General features: G+C 38.0%; 9 protein-coding genes and 1 non-coding gene across 10 annotated transcripts; 6 read left to right on the top strand and 4 right to left on the bottom strand.

Moving 5' to 3' along the window:
* Positions 1–121: 121 nt before the first annotated feature.
* Positions 122–1,516, bottom strand: KQ657_000476 (U4/U6-U5 snRNP complex subunit; the record flags this gene model as incomplete). Its single annotated transcript, XM_043191319.1, has 1 exon — positions 122–1,516. One exon carries the CDS (start codon positions 1,514–1,516, stop codon positions 122–124), a length of 1,395 nt encoding a protein of 464 aa, XP_043049331.1.
* Positions 1,517–1,718: 202 nt separating this feature from the next.
* On the bottom strand, positions 1,719–2,717 carry KQ657_000475 (uncharacterized protein; the record flags this gene model as incomplete). Its single annotated transcript, XM_043191318.1, has 1 exon — positions 1,719–2,717. One exon carries the CDS (start codon positions 2,715–2,717, stop codon positions 1,719–1,721), a length of 999 nt encoding a protein of 332 aa, XP_043049330.1.
* Positions 2,718–2,778: 61 nt separating this feature from the next.
* Positions 2,779–2,869, bottom strand: KQ657_000474. Its single transcript has one exon. It is a non-coding gene; the product is annotated as a tRNA-Met (tRNA).
* A 613-nt stretch (positions 2,870–3,482) lies between these two features.
* AXL1 (Axl1p) lies at positions 3,483–6,963 on the top strand (the record flags this gene model as incomplete). Its single annotated transcript, XM_043191317.1, has 2 exons — positions 3,483–3,489; positions 3,536–6,963. 2 exons carry the CDS (start codon positions 3,483–3,485, stop codon positions 6,961–6,963), a joined length of 3,435 nt encoding a protein of 1,144 aa, XP_043049329.1.
* Positions 6,964–7,321: 358 nt separating this feature from the next.
* On the top strand, positions 7,322–8,200 carry KQ657_000472 (uncharacterized protein; the record flags this gene model as incomplete). The annotated part of the gene is made up of 2 exons (XM_043191316.1): positions 7,322–7,327; positions 7,529–8,200. 2 exons carry the CDS (start codon positions 7,322–7,324, stop codon positions 8,198–8,200), a joined length of 678 nt encoding a protein of 225 aa, XP_043049328.1.
* A 988-nt stretch (positions 8,201–9,188) lies between these two features.
* On the top strand, positions 9,189–11,180 carry AMO2 (Amo2p; the record flags this gene model as incomplete). Its single annotated transcript, XM_043191315.1, has 1 exon — positions 9,189–11,180. The coding sequence occupies one exon, from the start codon at positions 9,189–9,191 to the stop codon at positions 11,178–11,180; it is 1,992 nt and encodes a 663-aa protein (XP_043049327.1).
* A 330-nt stretch (positions 11,181–11,510) lies between these two features.
* Positions 11,511–13,736, bottom strand: KQ657_000470 (uncharacterized protein; the record flags this gene model as incomplete). The annotated part of the gene is made up of 1 exon (XM_043191314.1): positions 11,511–13,736. The coding sequence occupies one exon, from the start codon at positions 13,734–13,736 to the stop codon at positions 11,511–11,513; it is 2,226 nt and encodes a 741-aa protein (XP_043049326.1).
* Positions 13,737–14,918: 1,182 nt separating this feature from the next.
* On the top strand, positions 14,919–16,436 carry KQ657_000469 (uncharacterized protein; the record flags this gene model as incomplete). Its single annotated transcript, XM_043191313.1, has 1 exon — positions 14,919–16,436. One exon carries the CDS (start codon positions 14,919–14,921, stop codon positions 16,434–16,436), a length of 1,518 nt encoding a protein of 505 aa, XP_043049325.1.
* Positions 16,437–17,238: 802 nt separating this feature from the next.
* KQ657_000468 (uncharacterized protein) lies at positions 17,239–19,815 on the top strand (the record flags this gene model as incomplete). Its single annotated transcript, XM_043191312.1, has 1 exon — positions 17,239–19,815. One exon carries the CDS (start codon positions 17,239–17,241, stop codon positions 19,813–19,815), a length of 2,577 nt encoding a protein of 858 aa, XP_043049324.1.
* A 620-nt stretch (positions 19,816–20,435) lies between these two features.
* Positions 20,436–22,880, top strand: BGL22 (Bgl22p; the record flags this gene model as incomplete). Its single annotated transcript, XM_043191311.1, has 1 exon — positions 20,436–22,880. One exon carries the CDS (start codon positions 20,436–20,438, stop codon positions 22,878–22,880), a length of 2,445 nt encoding a protein of 814 aa, XP_043049323.1.
* Positions 22,881–23,028: the final 148 nt, after the last annotated feature.

The raw sequence follows: 23,028 nt of genomic DNA, 5'->3' as shown, positions 1-23,028 counted from the left end.
TTAAACATTACTATTGTGTGACTCGTATCAAAGTGAAATAAGGATCAACAGACTATAAACGTATACCCTCTACCAATGAGTATTTGCAACCACTAAAGAATCAAGCTACACACGACTATCCTTATATACATGCCTTCCACATCCTCACTGTTCTATCCCATCCACTACTAACTATCATTTGACCATTACTGGAAACATCACAACTCATAACCTTATCGTGATTACCCTTTAAACTCTTAACATTGGTCCAGCTATCACTAGACCAAACTTTAACGTCTCCTGTGAACGAAGAACTCACAAGAAACGTTCCTGTAGAGTCCAATGTCTCGGGATTCTCCCCATCTTCGTTGGTTACTGGTGAAGAAAGAAGATCATCTCCAGTTCTATGGTAAAACCTGACATCACTTACTATCTTTGTATGACCGGGAATCAGATATAATTCTTTATTACTTTGAGCAAGTCTTCTTATATCCCAGATCTTTATATTCCCATCGCCACCTCCCGTAGCTACTTGATATCCATTGGGTGACCAATCTGTAGAGTAAACTCCTTTAATATGACCATCAAGTATACCAATACTTCTTCCAGAGCGGAGATCCCATATTCTTGCAATTGAGTCTAGACCTCCTGATACAAATAAACTACCATCAGGATGGAATGCTCCACACATCACTTCCCTTGAATGACCCTCTTGTTGTACTAAACAAGTATCAATTCGTCTATTAACGTCCCACATCTTCCATGTTTGATCAAATGACGTAGATATAACGTTATCCCCACTAGGATGGAATAATGTCTTGGTGATTCTGGACTCATGTGCTTGTGGGATCGATGTTATTACCGTTAGCTTTTTGTTGTTAGGTTCACATTTCCATATATTGATGGTACCTTCATTGCCTCCACTAACAATCGTATCATTATCTTTCCAGTCAATTCCACTGACTTTCTCGCTATGATGGCCTGGTCCAGACGTATACGTCGTGAGTAGATCCTCAGGGTTAAGCACATACAATGTTCCATCCCAAGACCCAGTGGCTATCTTAGTGTTATCTGGAGAGATACGTACACTTGATAGAGCTCTGGTATTCCCCTGAATGACCTGTGATCCATACAAGCCATACGTCTTTAGTTGGTTGTTAATGTGCCGTCTATGTTTCAATTGCTTGATGAAATCTTGTGATTTGAATGCTTGTCTTAAGTTGGTGGTTCTAATTGATGCCCGTTCAAGTGAATAATGTAGAATTTTTTTTCTTGTCTCTAGTAGCTCTGGAGGTCCGGGTGTATAATATTCGTCATCATCGTCATCTTCATCATCATCAACATAGTTTTCATCATCATTATTACCTTCTTCAATGTATGCAAAGTCAAAGTTAGTGTTTGCTCTGTTTTCAAGCACCAGAATTAACCTGGTTCTTCTTTGGAACGGACCCTCACCAAATATCGTTATGGGTTCTCCAAGACTCCGAAGTTGGTGTCTCACTTCTCCATCGTCTGTCGGTACTTGTTTGGAGTCCATTGAAGTTGAGGAAGAAGAGACAAGAATGTACTATGATTTTCGTGCGATGTTACTAAAGACTATTTAACTTAATCAATGAATCCCTATCTACGCTGCAATATAGGGTAACAATCAACATGTAACAGAGTCATGGCATATGGTAGTAAATATAATAGTATATATAATAGTATATATAATAGTATATATAATAGTATATATTACATTAGTGATGCTTTTCAAGAATCATTTGTGCATATTGAGCAAAGTCTTGAGTATCATTAACCAATTCATGTAAATTAGGCTGACAAAACACAGCCAATGTATTCCTGGCAATGCCTTCCACCAGAACACCCTTTACATAATGAGGAACAGCTTTAAATCTGCCTCTGGTAATTTCTTCTAATGCAGACCCCGTTTGGAAAGCTATACAATCTGATGGGATATCCACTTTAACCAGTTCGCCTTTCCTATTGCGAATATAAAGTCCTCCTTCATTGTCCGGACTTGTATCACTCACAATTTCACCACCACCATCAACATATGAGGCAGGTAAAAGCCCAGTAAGACAACTATGATCCAAGTGTTCACCACACCAATCATCTTGTATGCCTGATGTGCCTGCAATAGGGTAATAATGGAGCATTCTAGCCTTTGTAGTGGTAGACTCTTTAACTATCCGCTCAAGGAATCCTGGCTGGAAATCTTCAACTATCTGGGTCATATATTGATCACATATTCGAGCTACTTTCCCAGCCACGTTCAAGATATAGTTGCACAACTCTTTGAAATCTTTTTCAAACAGTTTAATCGTATTATCACTTGGCCATATGTTCCTCGTTGTATATGCTTTGAACTGACTATAATCCCCCAGACACATCTCCGGTGGAGGACATTCATATTGAGGATTAACATGGAACGCACAATTAGCATAGAAAGAACCCTTGTTGAAATCATATTCACCATTCTTAAGTCTCTCTCGACCTCGTGACCACCCTACAAGCCAGAATGCCTCGGGACATTCAAGTTGGGAAAGTTTGGTTGGAGGTAAGTTTGCTAATTTAGAAGCATTCAGAAGTACTATGTTTCGGAGAGAAGCTATATGAGGATCCTGATGTTTCACGATAATAATTCCCAATGAATCAGGACCAAACGCTTGTTTCAACCTAGAGAGATCATCAAAATCGTCTAGTTCTTCAAGTTTAACAATTACAACATCCAGCATTGGTAAAGGTAACACGTTGTGAAAAAAATATTATAACGTTGAATACTTAAAAAAGTAAATCTGCTCCACGGCAGGTTCGAACTGTCGACCTTCAGATTGCACAACTAAAATTAGCTATGAGACTGACGCTCTGCCAACTGAGCTAGTGAAGCAAAATTCGAAGGAAAATTCCGAGAGAAATATAAATCATAAAACACGACCCAAGAAACACTCACTTTGTAACCACACGACTGTTGCTCTTATCTTTTGAGATAAGCCATGCATTTACCACTGTGCCAGTAACCTAGAATCTGAAGAATTCGATTCATTTAATGTACCTTAAGTGTACTGAAACCAACCAATAATATAACAAGTACATTGTTATACCCTTCAACTGTCCTTCAAAGTAACTATCACAGGGAAATACGATTGCAAAATCAATGCAAACGCAGGACGCCTTGAAACCGGCACTTTGTGTTCAAGTCGTAATAGACGAAGCTCAATTAGGTAATTGCCCATCACCAACGCAACTCCTCAACAACTGGGGATCAAAAGTGGCAGGTAAGTGATGGAGTTGATTCCTGATTGATACGCTGATCGTCATTGAGATCGAATTCTTGGAACAGCCACATATAAATGAATCATCATCATTATGAGACGACTGAAGAGTACATATAATAACAGGGTTGCAATGCTTAACTGTCAGACTATCCCAGTAAAGATCCATAATTCTTTAGCCAATTCTCATAAGACATATCGATTATTTGAGTTACCGAACCATTTAAGATGCTTAGTAATTCTGGATTCAACAGAGACAAATTTAAGCGCCTGTCTCTCAGTTGCGGGGGGTGCACACATGGATCCTGACGATACTCAAGGGCTAGCTCATTTATGTGAACATATTATTATGGGACAACGAGACTTTAAGCAAGCAGTTGATACTGTAGGAGGAATAGCTAATGCCAACACTAGTGGTGAAATCACCAATTATTATTGGCAAGCTCCAGTTAACGAAGGAGATGAAGGTCGTAGTTTGGCAATGATGGATAGATTTGCAATGTTATTTGAAAAGGTCAATATCCTGGAACATTTGGTAAGAAGAGAAGTCAATGCTATTGATGAAGAACATATTGCCAATACAAACAACACTACTAGAATCCTTTACCATGGATGTAGACTTCTTGCCAACGAAGAACATCCTTTCCATAGGTTTTGCACTGGGAATAGTGATACCATTCTTGCTACTTCCTATACAACCATCAGAAAACATTTGACAGATTATATTTTTGAAAACTATTTACCCAAGAATATGGCCTTGGTCTTGAAAGGTCCCTTCCTGTTGATCAACCTTCAAAACTTGGCTTATACTACGTTCTCCAGAATCCCCAATAGCAACAACGGAATGGCAACAACGACGACAACAACAACAACAACAACAACATCATCATCATCATCAACAACACAAAAATCTTTTGCAATCGTTGATAAGCAGTTTAATTATTCTACAAGAATCTTCCAACCAGCTCCACGGCTATTGCTTATAGCTTCAGATACCAACTCATGTCTTCGGTTGATATTCCCGTTTAAAAGCTCGAGTATCAACCAATTGTTTTCCAATGCCTGGTGTGATATCTTTGGTGACGAACGAGAGAATACTTTATGCCAGTATTTCCATAAGAAACAATTCATCAACAGTCTTGTGACATCCACCAGTGCTTTGACTTACGATGAATCGATCTTCATTATCGATTTGGACTTGACCAATAGGGGGAGAGATAGGCATCTTCTTGAGATTGTCCAATCGGTGTTCTATTACATACGTCATTTGCTACCTAATGTAAGTGAAGTGGCCAAATACTTGAGCAGAATAACCACCATAAACAAGCTGAACTTTTACTATAACAGCAATCCAGGAAGTGGAGTGGATGAGATTGAAGAAATTGGGGAACGACTTCTTGGAGATTTGAATGATTTAGGGTTGCAAAACGTTATAAAGGGGTTTGGAGATTTGGATTTTGATGTTAGAAAGGGTCGGTTTGTTGGAAGTTATGAAGAAGATAAAAATTGGTGGGAGAAACTAGCTAGAGATTTTATTGCGTTAACAAAACTTGTTCTTTCACCTGCTAATTGCAAGTTGTTAGGTATGATGGACTCAGCAAAGATGTCAAGCATTTCATCTATTGCTACTCAAATTCTGGAAGAAATCACGGACCCTTATTATCAATTTGATTATCGAATATGTGAAGTAAATGATGCCATTTTCCAATCCCCTTCCCCAGATAGTCTTCCTCTGCTTCCTGAAAGTCTTCTGTCACCATTATTCATCACTACAACGCTTAAGGAACTCAATGAATTGATAACCTCATTTAAGAATAACCCCCTTGGATTTCAAAATGCATCTACACTTTCCACCACAACTCCGACCAAGATATCTGAATCCAAGCATCATGAATTATGGTTCCGTAACTCGTTGGACAATGCTACAAGACACAGACTAGTGGTTTCTTTACAATGGCAGCATCAAACATTACCTCAATCTCCTCACACAACCATTGCAATTGAACTCATTAACCAAGTCATAGGAGAAAAGTTAAAGTTAAGTCTTTATGGAGCAGAAGCCGTGGGTGTTGAATGGGGGTTATTTAGCAATTTGAACAGTACCAACAGTATTCTGTTGACTATAAAGGGCTTGATAGAGTCAATTGAACCCGTGATTCAATTTGTTGTGGACCAAATTAGAAACATCTTAACCAATTGGACATCTGTTGTTAGTGGTGAAGAGTACATTAGAGCTCGGATAACCGTTAGAAAACGTTATGAGGAACTTATGGAGTCTGGAGGTTTAACTATGGCAACTGCTGGGCTAATGGGCTTTTTAGAACAGAATATTTGGTCTGCTGAAGATAGACTAGATGAGTTGGAATTGATTGAGTTTGAAGATATTGATCTTATCTGTAAATCCTTTATCAATGGGATCTCCGAAGGTAAGTTCACCCGATTATTAATTACTGGTGACTGTTTGGAGAGAGACTGTGTAAGAGTTGCCAACATTATAAAGAAGTTAACCGGAGGAGATGATAAGAATGAGAAAGGTAATTTCCGAAAGTCAAAGCATAAATCAATGATTTCTGTTAAAAGTGCAACATCAACATATCCTACACCATCTAATTCCGTATTGCTGATGCTGCATTCTGAGAATAATTATAATGAACCAGCATCATATTATATTCCACCGGGGAAACGGTTCACATTTGAAACAGAAGCTCATAAGGATGATCCCGTGAACACGATACTCTATTATATTCAATTAGGACCACGGAATGATCCATATGTAAGAACAATGACTAAATTGTTCAACTACTTACTTGGAATTATAGCCTTGAAAGAGCTCCGGGAGAGGAAACAACTAGGGTACATTGTAATTAATGGAATGAGAATCATGAGAACTACTGTTGGAGTTTATTTGATGATTCTAAGCAGTCAATATACTCCGAAGGAATTAATGAAAGAGATAGAAATGTTCTTACTCGAGTGGGAAACATGTTTATATCCGGTGATAAGCAATGAAGTAACATTTGAACGGCAAATTATTAGACCTTTTCTTTCCCTGGTTGGTCAATACAATGATCTTATTCCTACTAATTTGGTGTACAATCTGCCACCATCAGTTAGCAGTACTAATTTTGATAATGAAAATGAAGTGTATTTAAGTCATAAAAATGAATGGGAAAAGATTCTTAATCGAACCTACAGATTTGGAGCTCAAAAGGGAGAAGATGAAATCGATCTTGATATTGCCAGGAACTTGAAAGCCAATGAATTCTGGAAATTTTTCAGAACTTACATCTCCATTAAATCCAATGTTAGATCGAGTCTTTGTGTTCTGTTACGAACAACCATGAGCAAAGAAGAAGCAGAGAGAAAGATCAAAAAGACTCAGATAACCCAATTGCTTGAAAGCCGAGGGATTGATATGACTTCGGAAGAAATTGATTCATTAATCGACAGAAATAAAGGTGACATGCTCAGAATAGCCAGTGAATTAGGGTTGGCCGGAGGAATTATCGGAAAAATAGGCATGAAGGTGTTAAAGATATTTGGAGATTCAAAGAATAAATCAAAGAGTAAACTTGATACAGGTCAATTAAGACGATTGAAAAGAGAATATGGAAATGTGTATAAGGATTTGGAGCCAGTTCTCCCAGAAGCTGTTGTTGATAGTTTTCAAGATTTTCATCAACAGCTGGCTATCATTGAGTTTCAGTAAAAAACTCTGAATTACCCATTAGGGAAATGTGCGACATTACCGATAAGACATGACAGTCCGATGGTACCGTCCGATTTGGAAGGTGCAAGGGCAATCATTAAAAAGAAACCAAAAAAAAAGTATTGGAACAAAAGGACCTAATAACAACGGAACAAATATTGATATAAAAAGGCACTAATAAAGAATCAAATGGAATAATAACAATAAACACTACCAGCATTAATGGTAATAACCAGCATAGACATCTGATTACTACCAGCACTGTACTGCGACACAAGCCCAAATAGGCAATCAATGTCACTTATGAAACAGAAAAAGAAAAGACTAAGTCGTGTATTTACCTACATGAGAACATGATATGACGGTTATATACCGGATGAAGGATAATTCGACATTAAAGGGCATTCCAGTGAACATAAGTAAATACGTTAAGGAGTTAAACTACCACAGTTATTTAACACTAATTATACACCCGCACACCCAGACAAACAAACAAGTATACACAAGTATATATATAAATAGACACAGTTATTTATATCCATACAATCATAGTTTCACTACCAAGTTGTTGTCCATCTATGATATCGAAATGTCTCAACAACAATATGTCTACAACAAGCACGGATACCCCATGTCAGTTTCCACTAATGGGGGATACTCACAATATGAAGATAACAATCAACTAGACACGTCACCAACGTTTGGACAAATGTACTCCATCTCCAAGATGAACAGTAATAACAATAATAATAATAATAGTAATAATATGGGCGGAGATATGAGTTATCAACACGAATACCTTTCCTCGAATTCATCACCAACAGATCAACACTCTTTGATTCCCGGGTCTGCTTCATCGTCTATATCATCCAGTAGTGGGATCCCCGAGTACTCGTTTCATGTTCCAAGGTTAAGATATTTCTTATCAAAGTCATTTGAAATAGAAGACGATTTGGAATTTTGTCCTGCTATTCCTGAAAACTTTAACCAATTACAGCTGCAACTGCTTCTGCAACTTAACACTACACAAGTGTCTCCACAACCAAAGAAGTTCAATCCCTACACAGCTTCGGTGTTTTCTCCCACAAGCTCAGCTAAGGAATCAGTCACTAGTAGTACACCTCCAACCTCAGCTACATCTCCTCGTGTTCATACCCCTAGAATTAGAAAACCTATTGAGATCATCAACCCTCAGACAAGAATGAGAATCAGTTCACCTGCTCTAAGCACAAAGTAATCGGTTGATCCGAGAAGACATTAAATTACATTCTGGAGGGTTTGATTCGGTTGAAATAGCAATATTTTGCATGCTTACTACTTCACTTTATTTCAATTCATCATTATACCACTTTTTTTATCATACTTGTTTGATCTTGTATTTTTATTCATCATGTTAGTTCTTCCTCATTGGTTTATCTTTATGACGGTGCATCTTTTAGTATATAATTTAGTTTTGTACATTTTTATTAAATAACATTTCCTATTAGTATTATTATTACTATTGTTATTGTATGAAGATGATCTGAAACACGACTGTTGTGTAACACCAACTAGATCTAATGATTAAATTTGTGGAAAAAATCCATATCAGCATTGACTTTCCTCTTTGGGAAATGAACTTCCACCTTCCAAATTAGGACAGAACCAAAGATTCTCATCATGTTTTGACACCATCAACCAAACTAATTTCTTAGTATTAGGATTTGTGATCATCCCCATGAAGGGGGGAAGGTATCTCGCTTGTAACTATATCAAGTGAATGGGACAAGTTTAAGGCGGGACAACAACTTAAGACCGCCGCCTTCCACTAGTATATACCCCACTTAGAATCTCAACTCTAGAATATATGATCGTAAGCAAAAATGCCACTCCACGAAAAGCATCGAATTACCCGATACGGAACCCGCTTAACCCTTCCAGAACAGGATGTTCTGTATTCCCCGTGATTGAGATCGACCTTCTACTTTAGTAGTGCTTAGCGCGACAATGTGGGATGAGATCCGGCACACAAATGATATCTTGTCCTAGTTCCCTAGCCCAACGGTAACCTAAGTAGCACAAATGGTTGGTTACATGTAGTCTCCGATAACGATAATAGACCCAATCAGTGCCCCTCAACCAAATATTTCAACCCTATAAATACTTGGGGATCCGTCACTTTTGTTGTGACTTTTTTACTTTATATACTCTACAGTCATTTACATTAAATACTTTTACTGTTTAACATGGCCCCAACTATTCACCCATTCGATTCCGTTAAGGACTATGAAATTAGATTGGCCTCTAAATTGGTCAAGGATGCTTATCCAGCATCTGCCAATGTGAACTTTGTTCAAATTGATAAAGTGGATCCTCCAAAGCAAGACATGAAGAAATTCTTAGCTATTGAAAAAGCTGGTGGTGCTTTACCAACCATTTCTCGTGTTTTATATGCTTATTATTACACCAATACTTTTACCTTCAACAAGGCTTTAGTTAACGTTACTTCAGGTCACATTATTACCAAGGAACAATTGGAAAATGGTGTTCAAGGTCCTTTGTTACCTGATGATGTTGGCAGATGGGAAGAAATTTGTATTGCTCATCCTTTGATTAAAGCTGAAATTGAAAAATTGAAGTTACCCCCAGGTTATGTTGTTCGTACCGATCCTTGGATTTATGCTACTGATGATCCAAATGAAAGAAGAGGTTTGGTTCAATTCTACATGTACCTTTGTGCTTCCAACGGTCATGCTGAATCTAACCATTACTCTTTACCATTAAAATTCTCCCCAGTCTTTGAAACAAGATCTGCTGAATTTGTTCGTATGGATTACTTACCTGGTGGATTTGATGAGACCGTTACTCCAACCTTACCATGGCAACAAGTTCCATGTGTTGAATATCACCCAGAATTGAATGGTGAAACTGTCATGAGAGATCCAAAGCCACTTTTGATCTCTCAACCAGAAGGTCCATCTTTCACTGTTGAAGGTTCCAAGGTTAAATGGTTAGGCTGGGAATTCAGAGTCGCCACCACCGCCAGAGAAGGTTTTGCTGTTTATGATGTTTGGTTCAAGGGTAGACAAGTATTCTACAGAATCTCATTATCTGAAATGACCGTTCCTTATGGTGATCCACGTGCTCCTTACCACAGAAAGCAAGCCTTTGATTTGGGTGACTGTGGTTTCGGTACCAACGGTAACAAGTTGGGACTTGGTTGTGACTGTTTGGGTACCATTCACTACTTAGATGGTATGTCTGTTCACTCCAATGGTGAACCTTATGTCATTCCAAATACCGTCTGTATGCATGAACAAGACAACGGTATCTTATACAAGCATGTCAACTATAGAACAGATGTTGCCGTTGTTGCCAGAAAGAGAGAATTTGTTGTTCAAACCATCGCCACTGTCGCCAACTACGAATACATTATCAACTTGAAGTTCTGTAACGATGGTCTTATTGACATTGAAACCAGAGCCACTGGTATTCTTTCTACCATGCCAATTGACGAAAACGTCACTGTTCCATGGGGTACCATTGTTGGTCCAAATGTTATGGCTGCTTACCATCAACACATCTTATCCTTCAGAATTGACCCTGCTATTGATGGCCACAAGAACTCTGTTGTCTATGATGATGTTGAAATGTTGCCAAAGAGTAAGTTGAACCCTTACGGGATTGGTTTCGTCACAAAGAGAAACTTTGTTGAAAGATCCGGTTACATTGACCAAGCTCCATTTGCCAACAGAACCTACAAGATCATCAACGAAAATAAGATCAACCCTATTTCCAAGTCCCCAGTTGGTTTCAAGGTTATGATGCCTGCCAGACAAATGATCTTGGCCGACAAGGATTCCTTCAACGTCAAGAGAGCTGCATTTGCCACTCAACAAGTTTGGGTCACCAAGTACAGAGATCACCAATTGTTTGCTGCTGGTGAATTCACTAACCAATCCCAAAAGGATACCGGTTTAGGTGTTTGGGCTGATGGTAAGGATGAAGTTAGAAATGAAGATATTGTTGTCTGGGCCACCTTGGGTTTCACTCACATTCCTCGTGTTGAAGACTTCCCTGTCATGCCTGTTGAAACTCACAACATTCACTTGCAACCAGCTAACTTCTTTGACAAGAATCCAGCTTTGGACTACCCTCAATCCAACCAATCATTCAACAAGTCTGTGTTGTACAATGGTCAAGCTGAAGAAAAGGCCTGTTGCAAGACCAACTTATAAAGGAACCAACAATTAGCTATTACTCTTGATGAGTAATGTTATAATTTATATTTATGTGATGTATAGAAATTAATCTTTGAAATTTGAGACTGTTGTATTTTCATGTACTCTTATATACACTGTGCTCACGAATGTGCTCATACATATTTACCTTCACACATACGTGCTCATACATACATATATGCTCACGTATATCTGCTCATGCATATGCACTCACACATATGTGCTCATACATGCGTACACGAAAACAATCTAATCTGAAATATGCTCGTAAATATGCTCGGAAACATGCGCTTCCACAAATATGCTCATACAGATAATATCTAGTAATTAGCTCCTTTCAATACTGAGGGGCACTTTAACGGATATAATTTGATCGTCAACAGTGATTAACATCAACTTGATGGCATAGAATCTAGACATATAACAGTTCTGGAACCCTGGTATTAATGTGAACTCTTCAGTAGTTGAAAATCCTTCTTGTAATCTAGTACCTAAAATATTTGCAGTATCTAAATTAAGAGATACTTCAAGCTGTTTATGGTAAGTTGAGCTAGAAGAACTTTCGTCAGCATTCTTCTTCTTCCATTCCATTTGTTCAATTGCTTTACATGCTTCAATCGAGCTTTGTGCGGAATTGAAACACTTTACTACACCCGCCTCATTGGCAAGCGATAATTGATTGATAGGAAGCTCTACTGTCTCATCTTCTATATGACAAATCAGCTTGATATCATCGGTCAATGATCTGCACACTTGAAAGTTTTCTTCTGGCAAAGTCTTTAAACATTTATAAAGCTTTAAAGAAATTTCTCTGAATGAATTCTTAAGGTTAGCTTCAAACGTATCTGGATCCTTTGATCCAAATTTTGCAGCATGTACATCCGAATTTGGAGGATACTGCTTTTGGTTGAATATTAGATCATGTTTGAATTCTAGTGCTATAGGGTACTTTTGAGATTTCAATGTAGTTACCACTAACGTTGCCTTGATGAATTTGATTCTTGGACCCTTGAAATCGCTGCTCTTTGAATTGTTCTTAAATTGTAGTTCAATAGGGACAACAACTTTCCAAAATTTCTTTAATTTCTCCAATTCAATTGGTGCCATTTGGGTTCGAAATGGCTTAGAAGGAATATACGGTATTCGATAAGTTGAAGCGGGAGTATTCAAACCAAATACCCCCATGGTAGTTTCCAGTGTTGATTTATGCATGAAGTTAGAAAGCAGTGCCTTTTTAGCTTGTTTTTTGGCGATTATGGGAATTTCAACTTTATAAAATTTTAAACTATTGGGATCATCATCATCATTTAATCTAGACTCTCGGTATTGTTGCAGTAGCTTTGCCAATAGTAAATCAGCACTTTCAGTTTCCTTTGTAATAGCTATTGATTCATTAAAATCATCAGCTTTAATCGCCTCTAGTAATCGGTTACCTGCGTTAATACGTTCTTCTAGTCTATTCTTCAAGTTTTGAACCATGAGATCTTGTTCTTTAGATTTCATTTGAAGATAAAGTTCCTTCTGTGGGATATGTTTCGGTACTATACGAATAGCATCATTGGTTTCCTTTAAAATTATAAATTCATCACCCTTATCACTGACTAATTTGGATCTATTGGAGGATTTGGAGGCATAGTTGGCTTCATATAACGATCTCTTACCAATGAAACGAGTCATAACCGAATACGACACAGAGACATTCTTTGGAGCAAACTCTTTCAATTCAAATTCTTTCTTAGCGCTATCAATATGGCATTTTCCCACAGTGGGAGGCAATTCAATGTGAGTTGAAAGAGAATGCCTTTGACATTCTGAATCCAAGAGTCTTTCAGGGATCTTAAAGTTGAAAAACCTCTTATATTTACGACCCGGTAGTAACATCCGTATATTACCAAACATGCTTCTATCCAAACGATTAGATAGAGTCAAATATGTGTTATCTCTTTCATCATATAACCCATCACATATTAAATGATCCGGAACTTCGGATGCTAACCTCGTGACATGGACCATGTTGTAACTAGCACTCAAATCATACATCTCTAAAAATCTCTCGTATCTTATAGGATTAGAAGGGTTCTCCTTTGGATTTCCAAAGATGTAGTTGCCTTCAAATAAAACATAGTACATGTCAAAGGGGATAGGAACATCCAGGGTATTTTCTAGAAGTACAAACCCATTAAGATATTCACCAGGAGCATATTCACATTTGGAAGGATCAAAGATTGTGGGTTCTACACCAATTTCACCTATTTCCTTTGTAAAGTAGACAGATTGGTGAACAGCATTGGACATTTCGTTACTGGTGAATGTTAAGTTTTCCAACTTGTGGACGTTATTTAATAGTGTTTCTTCCCATGATTGGGTTCGTTGGTCGGCCACAACATCATCACCACTATCTATTGCACTTAACATATGAGTTAGAGATCTAGAGCCCACTGTAGAGGTATATCCATCGACTTCTGAAACGTTGGTTCTGGACGTACCATTACTACTGGTAGAATATGGGGCATCGTAATTAGGAGGATCATGCGGACTTAATGGTCCATTCATAATAGTACTATACATGTAGTAAGTCGGAAGAATACTAAGTATCTCAGGTTTACTTCCGTGGTCCTGCTTGGACGGTTCTGCTATCTCCATGTTTATGATTTGCTTGTGGTCAGATCATGTTCGTTCTGTTACTTACAGGTGTATAAGTAGTTAGAGAATCGGATCAAAGCAAAGGTTGTGGTTTCTGCACAAAGGTTCAGAAGCCGGAGTCCGATGCTCGGGCCGATTATTAACGTTATAGGCTGCTACCCCAACGATATACAAGATTTATTGAGTCACAAGTTAGGAACATGACTCAGGTAGCACAGCCGTTTACACAGCTGACTAATCTATACTTTAGTTATGACATCATTCTATTGATACGGTCAAGAAGTCGAACATACTTGAAGGTGTTGATACAATAGTAGTGTATGGTAAAGCCTGGTTGTAATATACTTTTATGTGTGCGGTTGCAACCTCAGGGATTGTTCTGACCCTAGTTATATATACGTTTTACAACTAGCGAATTAGATAACATCATTAAGGTTAATGTCGTCCGATTTGTTGTTGCCATAGTCTGTATCGGATTTTATGCGGACATAAGGCTTTCTTTGACTTTTACTGTGGTTCTAATACTTCCATTAGTTACCAGTGAAGAATGTTTAGAGTACATTACTTAAAGCTTTTATTGATGGCGATTGAAATTATCCCCATCATATGAAAAACATACTACTAACGTTATAGGGGCCATAGTACTAATTCTAGTAGCATACATTCTAATGTTAAAAGAGCGTAATTATAATATATTATTAATATGCTCTAATTCCTTAAGCAATTGTCTTAACCCTACGAACAAGAATCCCCTTAAATAATCATTGAGGAAAGTCCGGTATCGTGAAATGTAAATCTTCTTCCGTTATCCTTATATAGAATATTGTGTACTTATTCCAGGTTTGTCATTACCCGAGATCAGTTCCATCTGTCCGTATACGCCATTTAAAGTATAAGTGCAAGGGTCCAAAAGGTAATTCCGCACTAGGAAGGAGTCAAGAATAACGGTTTCAAACATAAAAATAGTCTTCAGTTGTGTTCACCTGCAATTTATAATAGCACCGCCGTTGAGTACCTAATTGAATTATTCAGTTAACCAGACAGCCATTCTGTATCATCAGGTATTGGGTTTTTTAGTTGTGACATTTCGTCATGTCCTCCAACTCTTCACAAGTTAACGGGAAGCCTAACAAAAATAATAATAATAATAATAATATTAATATTAATAATAATAATGTTAACAAAATCAATGACAATAACAATATCAATAACAATATTAGCAACTATAATAATAACAGTATAAATAGTTCCAGTGCTATAACCCCCCAAAATGTGTCTAACGTTCCTGTGACCCACAGTGACTCCAAGCAATCAGATACCGATAACGTGGAACTCCATCATACCAGCAAAGTTAAACATGCCGAACCAAAACCCCCTCCCAAGGGTCGATTTGGATGGGTCAAAAGATTAATGCAGGGCCAGGGGCAAGGTCATAGTGCTAATAATCATATTGGCCCTAATGGAGTATCCCAGAAACATATGAATGGAAGAAGAATAAGAAATGACGTAGCGACCACATCAACTTCCGCACCAGCAACTACAAATACGACAGCTATGTTTCCTGACGAGAATATTGGCTCATATAATAGGTACTACGGTAATTACGGGTCCAGTAGTAGAAAGAACAGTAGCTCCAACTCTGAACCACGAGGAGAAAATTGGAAGGGCAAGAGCAATAACCGTCATAGTAGGAGTCACTCAACTGGAAAACACAGTGTTGGGACATCTCTGACAATTGCTCAAAATTCTAGCACGTCAGTTTTGGGTATCGCAAGCAATGACTCTTCACATGAACGGTTTGATAGAAGGAACAGTGCTGGTACTAGTGAGATTTCATTTAATGATGTCGATAGAAGGTCTTTAACCAGTGGGCTATCATCATTTGAAAGTAACGATATTGAAAGTGATAATGTTTCTACTATCCCGTTGAAGTCAATTACTCTGGGGACATCAACAGCCACCAGAGAGCCCAGTATTTTATCTAATAACCATAGAAGTGGACTCCCCAATGGTCATTATATTCATTATTCACATCAATCTACTGCTGCGACTATTGTCACGGCAGCTACATCCACCTCAACTGCGGCTAGTATGACACAAGGATTAGGTATTGATCTGTTTTCAGGTCATGAACCATCAACTACTGCACCTTCAATAATGACCAATACCTTAATAGTTCCTAGTGTTCATTCACCTATGGATACAGAAAGTATTATTACATTGGCGTCAAGCTCCAGACGTATGAGACGAAGAAGTATTGATACTAATTGCTCGACCAATGGGATCCCCCCTGCCAGTATTTTTGAAAGGTTAAGCGTATATCCACGGGAGAACATGAGAGACAGTGATGTAGTCACCACAAACACCACAAACACCACCACTGGGGGAGGGAACCGTATTACATCTACAAGCACAAACACCACCACCTGTTCTACGCTGAGTTCCAATGCTGTGGGTAACCCCAATAATGGGACTTCTGTATCTCATGCTTCTAACAGTAAACCTGGATCACTTTATGCGTCAAGTGTTGTTACTTCCAACAATGAAGGTGGGAATTCAGGTGAATCACCTGTAACTACGAGTATAAATGAGACGTCTGTTGGAGCATGAACACTCATGGAGAAATGTATAGAAGACTAAGATTCACGCACGTTATTGATGCATCGAAGGTTAATGGTATATAACTAAGAATAACACGGAAATTTCAAAGAACAAAGCGTATAAATACGAACATAAGATGTAAGCACCAACGTAAACAGACATGCAGACGTATACACACACACAGACGCTACATAGATCTCTACACTTATTCTACAATTAATCTATATGGAGTCTAAATAGATTTTATTCCAGATGCAGTTTACAGTTTTAAGTAGATCAAGCCATCTATATATAAACATCTGCAAAAGTGTCACAATGTTGTTTTGTTTGATGCTGTTTTGATAATTGCCATAAATGGATGGAAAAACCCCTCGATCCACATCGCAGGGATGACGATGACGGCAGGGGTGGAGGAATTTTTTGATCTATAAAGGACAAATTATAAATCCAAAACATTGAACTTAATCGCCTACCATACTAGGCCCTTTGACCATTAGATCTGTCTCTTGGCAGTACATAAAGCCTTGGTGTTGTTGGCTAACGTCTGAGTCAAGCTGGCACATATTCATAAGCATAAGCAAAGATATATACGCTTACTATATACACTATCCCTAGGCATACCCATTAGATATATACCGTATCTATAGGCGAAGACATACACATATAAGTTACATTAGTTATCTATACCAAAGATATATATTACATTTCGTTGTATATCTTATGGAAAATCATTGGGGCCATTGATAGTTATCTTGCTCAATTATTGTTGATGAACATCACCACCTCGTTCCTTGTCATATAAAGTAACATCATGAGTTTGCATTCCAACGATTCGTCTATCGAAGGCGACGTGTTTATCCAACAATTGGCGAGTCATATCCGTAAGAACGAAGAAGGTTTGGCCAATGGGTTACTATATTTTTCAAAGGCCAAGTCTCAATCAAATGTGAAATCTTCAAGATTAAGTTTCACCATCCATCATTTATATTTCATAACCGATAGAATTGAAAGCAGTCCACTTGGTGTTGATGTGGGTCCATTAAATATCAAGTTAGATACTCCAAACCATGAGCCTACATTTATATCGTTTATGGCTAACAATGCTCGAAGTTCCAAACATTTCGATAGTGATGCTCGCTCGATTTCTTCCATTAACTCCGTCAGATCAATAATGTCCAGTGCCTCTGTTTATTGGCGTAATTTAGGTTATCTGAAAGATCCTAAAGCCATCAATAAGGATTTGAACTATTTATATTCAAGTTTCACTAAAATCCCTTGTTTAGTGTTGAATCCAAGAACGAAAATCCATAGCATTCTGGGCTATGAAGAATATCCATGTGACACCAGTGTGCCGTTGAAAATGTTTAAAAACTTACAAGTTCTCGAAGTCATTGATTACGAACCCAATGAAATCTTTGGTTGGCATTGCTTATGTGAACAATTAAGAATCTTAATTATTAAAAGTAATAAAGTAAACTCAATTGAAGAAGTTCTCTTCAATTTAGTGGTTGATGACGAATATGGTCGCACAAGTTTTAACTCCACAACTTCACATTCTTCCTTGAAAGCAGCAGCAAGTGGCCGTCACAATCTTCCGTCTACTGATTTGTTTGACGATCATCAAAATGCATCTTCAACGACTTCGCTTTTAAGTTTACCTTCCTTCCATTCCCATTCCCATTCCCATTCCCAACTTGATTATGTTCCTCCTAGCTTTAATGATCACTACAAAAATTTGAACTTTAGAAGACAAAGAGCAAACACTTCTAGCAGCTCCGAAGGTAATCAAAGGAACTCCTTCTATCATAATTCACAAGCTACCATCAATTCATCCATGTCTGCTTCAAGAAACAATAATAATAACAGCAATGAAAGCAATTCCGCATTAACTCATTCAACTGATCTTATTGGAGGAGGAGCAGGCTCCTCTTCACTTCCTAAAGATTACAACAGTTCATTGAAATACCTAACAGAAGACAATTGCCATTCACATTATTCACATACATATCCAGAAGATTCTGTTGGAAGAGACTACACAAAATTACCTGAAGGTAAATGGCTGACCTTAAAACAATTGACAATTCAAGATACTTCGATAAAATCAATTGCTCCGTTTGTGTTCAAGCCATTTTGCAACTTGGTTAAATTGAACTTATCCAATAATTTACTTGAAGAAATTCCTCCTGGATTAAATCAGCTTACAAATGTTCGGTTCATAAATTTGAACGACAATTATATCACCAGTTTAAAGAACTTGCCAACATCCTTGAAACAACTTACAACCCTTTCATTAAACAGTAACCATATCACAAATTTGGATGGCTTAGAAAAGTTGAAGACTTTGCAAAAACTTGATTTGAGAAGAAATAAATTGAAAGGAATCGAATCGTTAAAACCAATTGTTCTTTTGTTTGTGAAGATTCCAAGTATTCTTAGTAATGTTTATGTTTCTCTGAATCCAGATTTGGGTAAACATTACCGAATTGATCTTTTCAATTTATTCAATGGGGTCAAATATAAGAATTCAGTTAAAATTGATGACTCCAGACCCGGTTATTTTGAAGGGGCATTGTTATTGGATCAAGAGGCATCCTTTTTAAATTTGACAAAATATCTTTCCATAAATGTTTCCAATGGTACATCAACAACCAAAAGTAAAGCAACACCACCTCCATTTGAAATTGAAAAACTTTGCAATAGACTAGAAGATATTTCAGCCGTTTTAAAGGAGACTCCAAAGACACAGCCACTAACCATTATCACAAGTGATGATGGAATGACAACCAAATTGAATTATTTCAAGATACGACAACCCAAATCCAAACCCGGTGAAGAAGAAGTTGAAGAAATTGAAAATGAAGGATCGAAACATGATCTTCCAAAAGAAAGTCTGGTATTTTCAAGTCATAATCAAACATTAGATCCCAACTCTACTTTTATTGTAGAGCAAGAAAGATCAACGTCTTCCTCAGCCACATTATTAACTTCAACTTCAAAAATTATGCCCTTGAGTGTTAATCTCAATCTTTCTAATACCAATGGAGATTTTGACGGCATGCTCTCTAAGAGTTCAGTAACTATGTCCACTGCAACAGTTTCAGTCCTCCCGCAAAGTCAAACCATGGATAATATTCATCAAAAGCTATCAATTAGTAATGGTACTATTGCATCCACTATGTCCACTTCAAATGCTTCTATGCAAGCAAATGCTTCTACTGCGACCACTACACCCCAACTGTTGACCCCCAAATCCTCCAAGCCCTCACTTATTAGAAGGTCGACTACATTTACCCAGGTTGATCTTGAGTCACCAACCACTGCAGCCACCACCTCCACTGCTCCTATCATTCTTACTCCAGTGCAAGTTACTGCCAGAATGAGTACTTGATTTTCTTAGACAATGTCGTGCTAGAGTCCGTTGGACTATGTTGTTGTATGTTTAATGTTTAATGCTAATGGTTTTTTATCTATTTTATAGGATTGTTAATGATGCCAATGAATTGTATCGTATAGTAGTTTCAAAGAATGTCGCAACAAATTATGTCGTATTTAAAATCGTGGGACATTTATATTATATTACTAGTATAAACATTTCCCCTTAGTACTTTTTTATATTTGCTCCAGTTAAGTCTTACCACCTAATAGTTTGTACCGCTGATATTTAATAAGTCTTGTTGTTGCGTTCACCATGCTTTGGCTCAGACTCTCAGCCATATTTTGTTTTGTATTGCATCACTTTCTGTATGCTTCCCAAAAAGATGCAGCCAACATGACAGATCAGATTGTTCAGAAAAGAGGCTATCATGAAGAGCAATCACTATACCATTTGATCGAAGGCGAACATCCTTCCGGTTACTTCTATTCGATGCCTCATTACCCTTCACGTATGTTTCTTCAATGTTAGTGTGTCTTCATTCACCCTTACTAACGTGTTTTGCAGCCATAGGAGGCCGTTTGAATCGCATATGGCAAAATGCCTATACAAAAGCTAGAAAAGTCGTAGAAAAAATGTCTATCCCTGAAAAGGTAAATTTGACCACCGGTACTGGCTGGGGTTCAGATCGTTGTATTGGAAACACTGGCTCAGTTCCTCGATTAGGGATCCCTAATTTTTGTATTCAGGATGGTCCCAATGGAGTCAGGTTCACTGATTTCGTCACCCATTTCCCTTCGGGTTTAGCAGCCGGTGCGACTTTCAACAAGTATTTAACATATAAAAGAGGATTGGCTATCGGTAAGGAACATAAGGCTAAAGGTGTCCATATTGTTTTGGGACCAACCATTGGACCAATTGGGTTAAAAGCTGCCGGTGGTAGAAACTGGGAATCGTTTGGTGCCGACCCTTATATACAAGGAGTTCTTGGAGCTGCCACAGTAGAAGGTATTCAAGAAGAAGGTGTTGTGGCATGTGTGAGACACTTGGTTGGTAATGAACAGGAACGTTTCCGTCAACTAGGTGAATGGGATGAAGGTGTATGTGGAGATTTAGAAACATCCATTAGTTCCAACATTGGTGATAGAGCTATGCACGAAATCTATCTTTGGCCCTTTGCAGAAGCTATTCGTGCTGGAGCTGGATCTGTAATGTGTTCATATAATCAGGTCAATAACTCCTATGCTTGTGAAAACTCTTATCTACTCAATTACTTGCTTAAAGAAGAACTTGGGTTTCAAGGGTTTGTAATGTCTGATTGGGGTGCTCAACATACTGGTATATATTCAGGGTTAGCAGGTCTAGATATGTCAATGCCAGGGGATGTATTTGATGATTGGTTAGCAGGGAAATCTTATTGGGGTCCATTGCTATCAAAATCCATTTACAACCATACCATGCCACAGGAAAGATTAAACGATATGGCTATACGTATTTTGGCACCATTTTTTGCAATAGAATCAACTTCCATACCAGGGGAAGATGATACACCAAACTTTAGTTCGTGGACACAGCATACGTTTGGACAACGCTTTCCATATCAACATTATGGTCCAATAGTCCAACAAAATTGGCATATTGACGCAAGAACAAGCTTTAGCAATAAAGTAGCGTTACAAGTAGCTCAAGAAGCAATTGTTTTGTTGAAGAACTCCCGTAAAATTCTTCCAATAGACGTGGAATGTGGTGTTAAGCGAATTCTTGTGACTGGAGTTTTAGCTGGTGCTGATCCCAAAGGTTTCAATTGTAAAGATCAGAGATGTATTGAGGGAGTTATGACCCTGGGATGGGGCTCTGCAGCAGTGAACAACCCTTACGTCATTACTCCTTACGAAGCAATTTCGGCCAAAGCTAGAGAATTGGGTATGGTTGTTGATTTTGCTAGTGATCCTTGGGACCTTGAGAATTTGGAATCAGTATCAGATGCAGCCGATTTATGTATTGTTGTTGTTGGTGCATATTCTGGCGAAGGTTTTATCGAAGTTGAGGGAAACTATGGAGATAGGACTAATCTTTCATTATGGTTTAACGGTGATGAGGTTATTAAGAAAGTTGCTGAAAATTGTGAGAACGCAGTTGTTGTTGTGAACGCTGTTGGACCAGTGGATATGGAAGAATGGATTGATCTTGAAGGGATTTCTGCAGTTCTATTTGCACCTCCTCTTGGTCAATTTGTTGGTCAAGCAATCGCCGAAGTATTGTTTGGGGAAGTAAATCCTTCGGGAAGATTACCATTCACAATTGCAAGAAAGAAACAGCATTACATTCCCATTGTGACTGAAATTGATGAATCCAATGAACCTCAAGATACTTTTGACCGAGATATTTATTTGGATTATCGATTCTTCGACAAACATAATTTACGGCCACGTTATGAATTTGGATATGGTCTTTCCTATTCAACATTTGTTGTTGAGAATATTCAAATTTCAGAAATAAAACCTCCTAGTGAATACCTCCCGTACCCAGAAGAATACTTACCTATTTATCGTACTATTGAGGACGATATATGCGACCCTGAAGATGCCCTTTTTCCACATGAAGAATTAGACCCAGTTCCAGGATATATATATCCATATCTCTATGATAGAGACGTCTATACTCTTAGGGATGGTGAAAGATTCCCCTACCCTTATGGCTACAAGCCTGATCATGAAACCTTTCCTCCTTTAGCTGGTGGTGGATTAGGAGGAAATCCAGCTCTTTGGGATGTATTTTATGAGGTAACTGTTGACGTTAAGAATACAGGAAGACTCGCCGGGGGTCATGTGGTACAATTATATGTTGAATTACCAAGTACCATTCATATAAGTCCTCCTAAGGTTCTCCGAGGGTTTGAGAAAGTATATCTTGAACCTCAAGGCTATCAACAAGTGAAATTTGAGTTGACAAGAAAAGATCTTAGTGTTTGGGATGCATATTCCCAACAATGGATACTTCAAACTGGAAGTTATGATATATTCGTTGGATCTTCTAGTAGAAGGATTGATCTTTGTGGTGAGATTGAAATTGGTTTTTGATGATGTATTATGGGGGTTATTCCACTACCCCTTAAAATGATTCGCGATGATTGTGTCTGCGCTACCGGGTTTCTTAATCAAAGCGTGTAAGGTAAACATCACACAAGTATATTCATTCTTATGCTGGTGTTATATGGATGTGTAAGTA

This window comes from Scheffersomyces spartinae, assembly GCF_019049425.1.
Source record: "Scheffersomyces spartinae strain ARV_011 chromosome Unknown scaffold_10, whole genome shotgun sequence".
Taxonomy (NCBI): Eukaryota; Fungi; Ascomycota; class Pichiomycetes; order Serinales; family Debaryomycetaceae; genus Lizanozyma; species Lizanozyma spartinae.
Note: the sequence above shows the minus strand (reverse complement) of the source record. Positions and strands in the feature narration are given on the sequence as shown.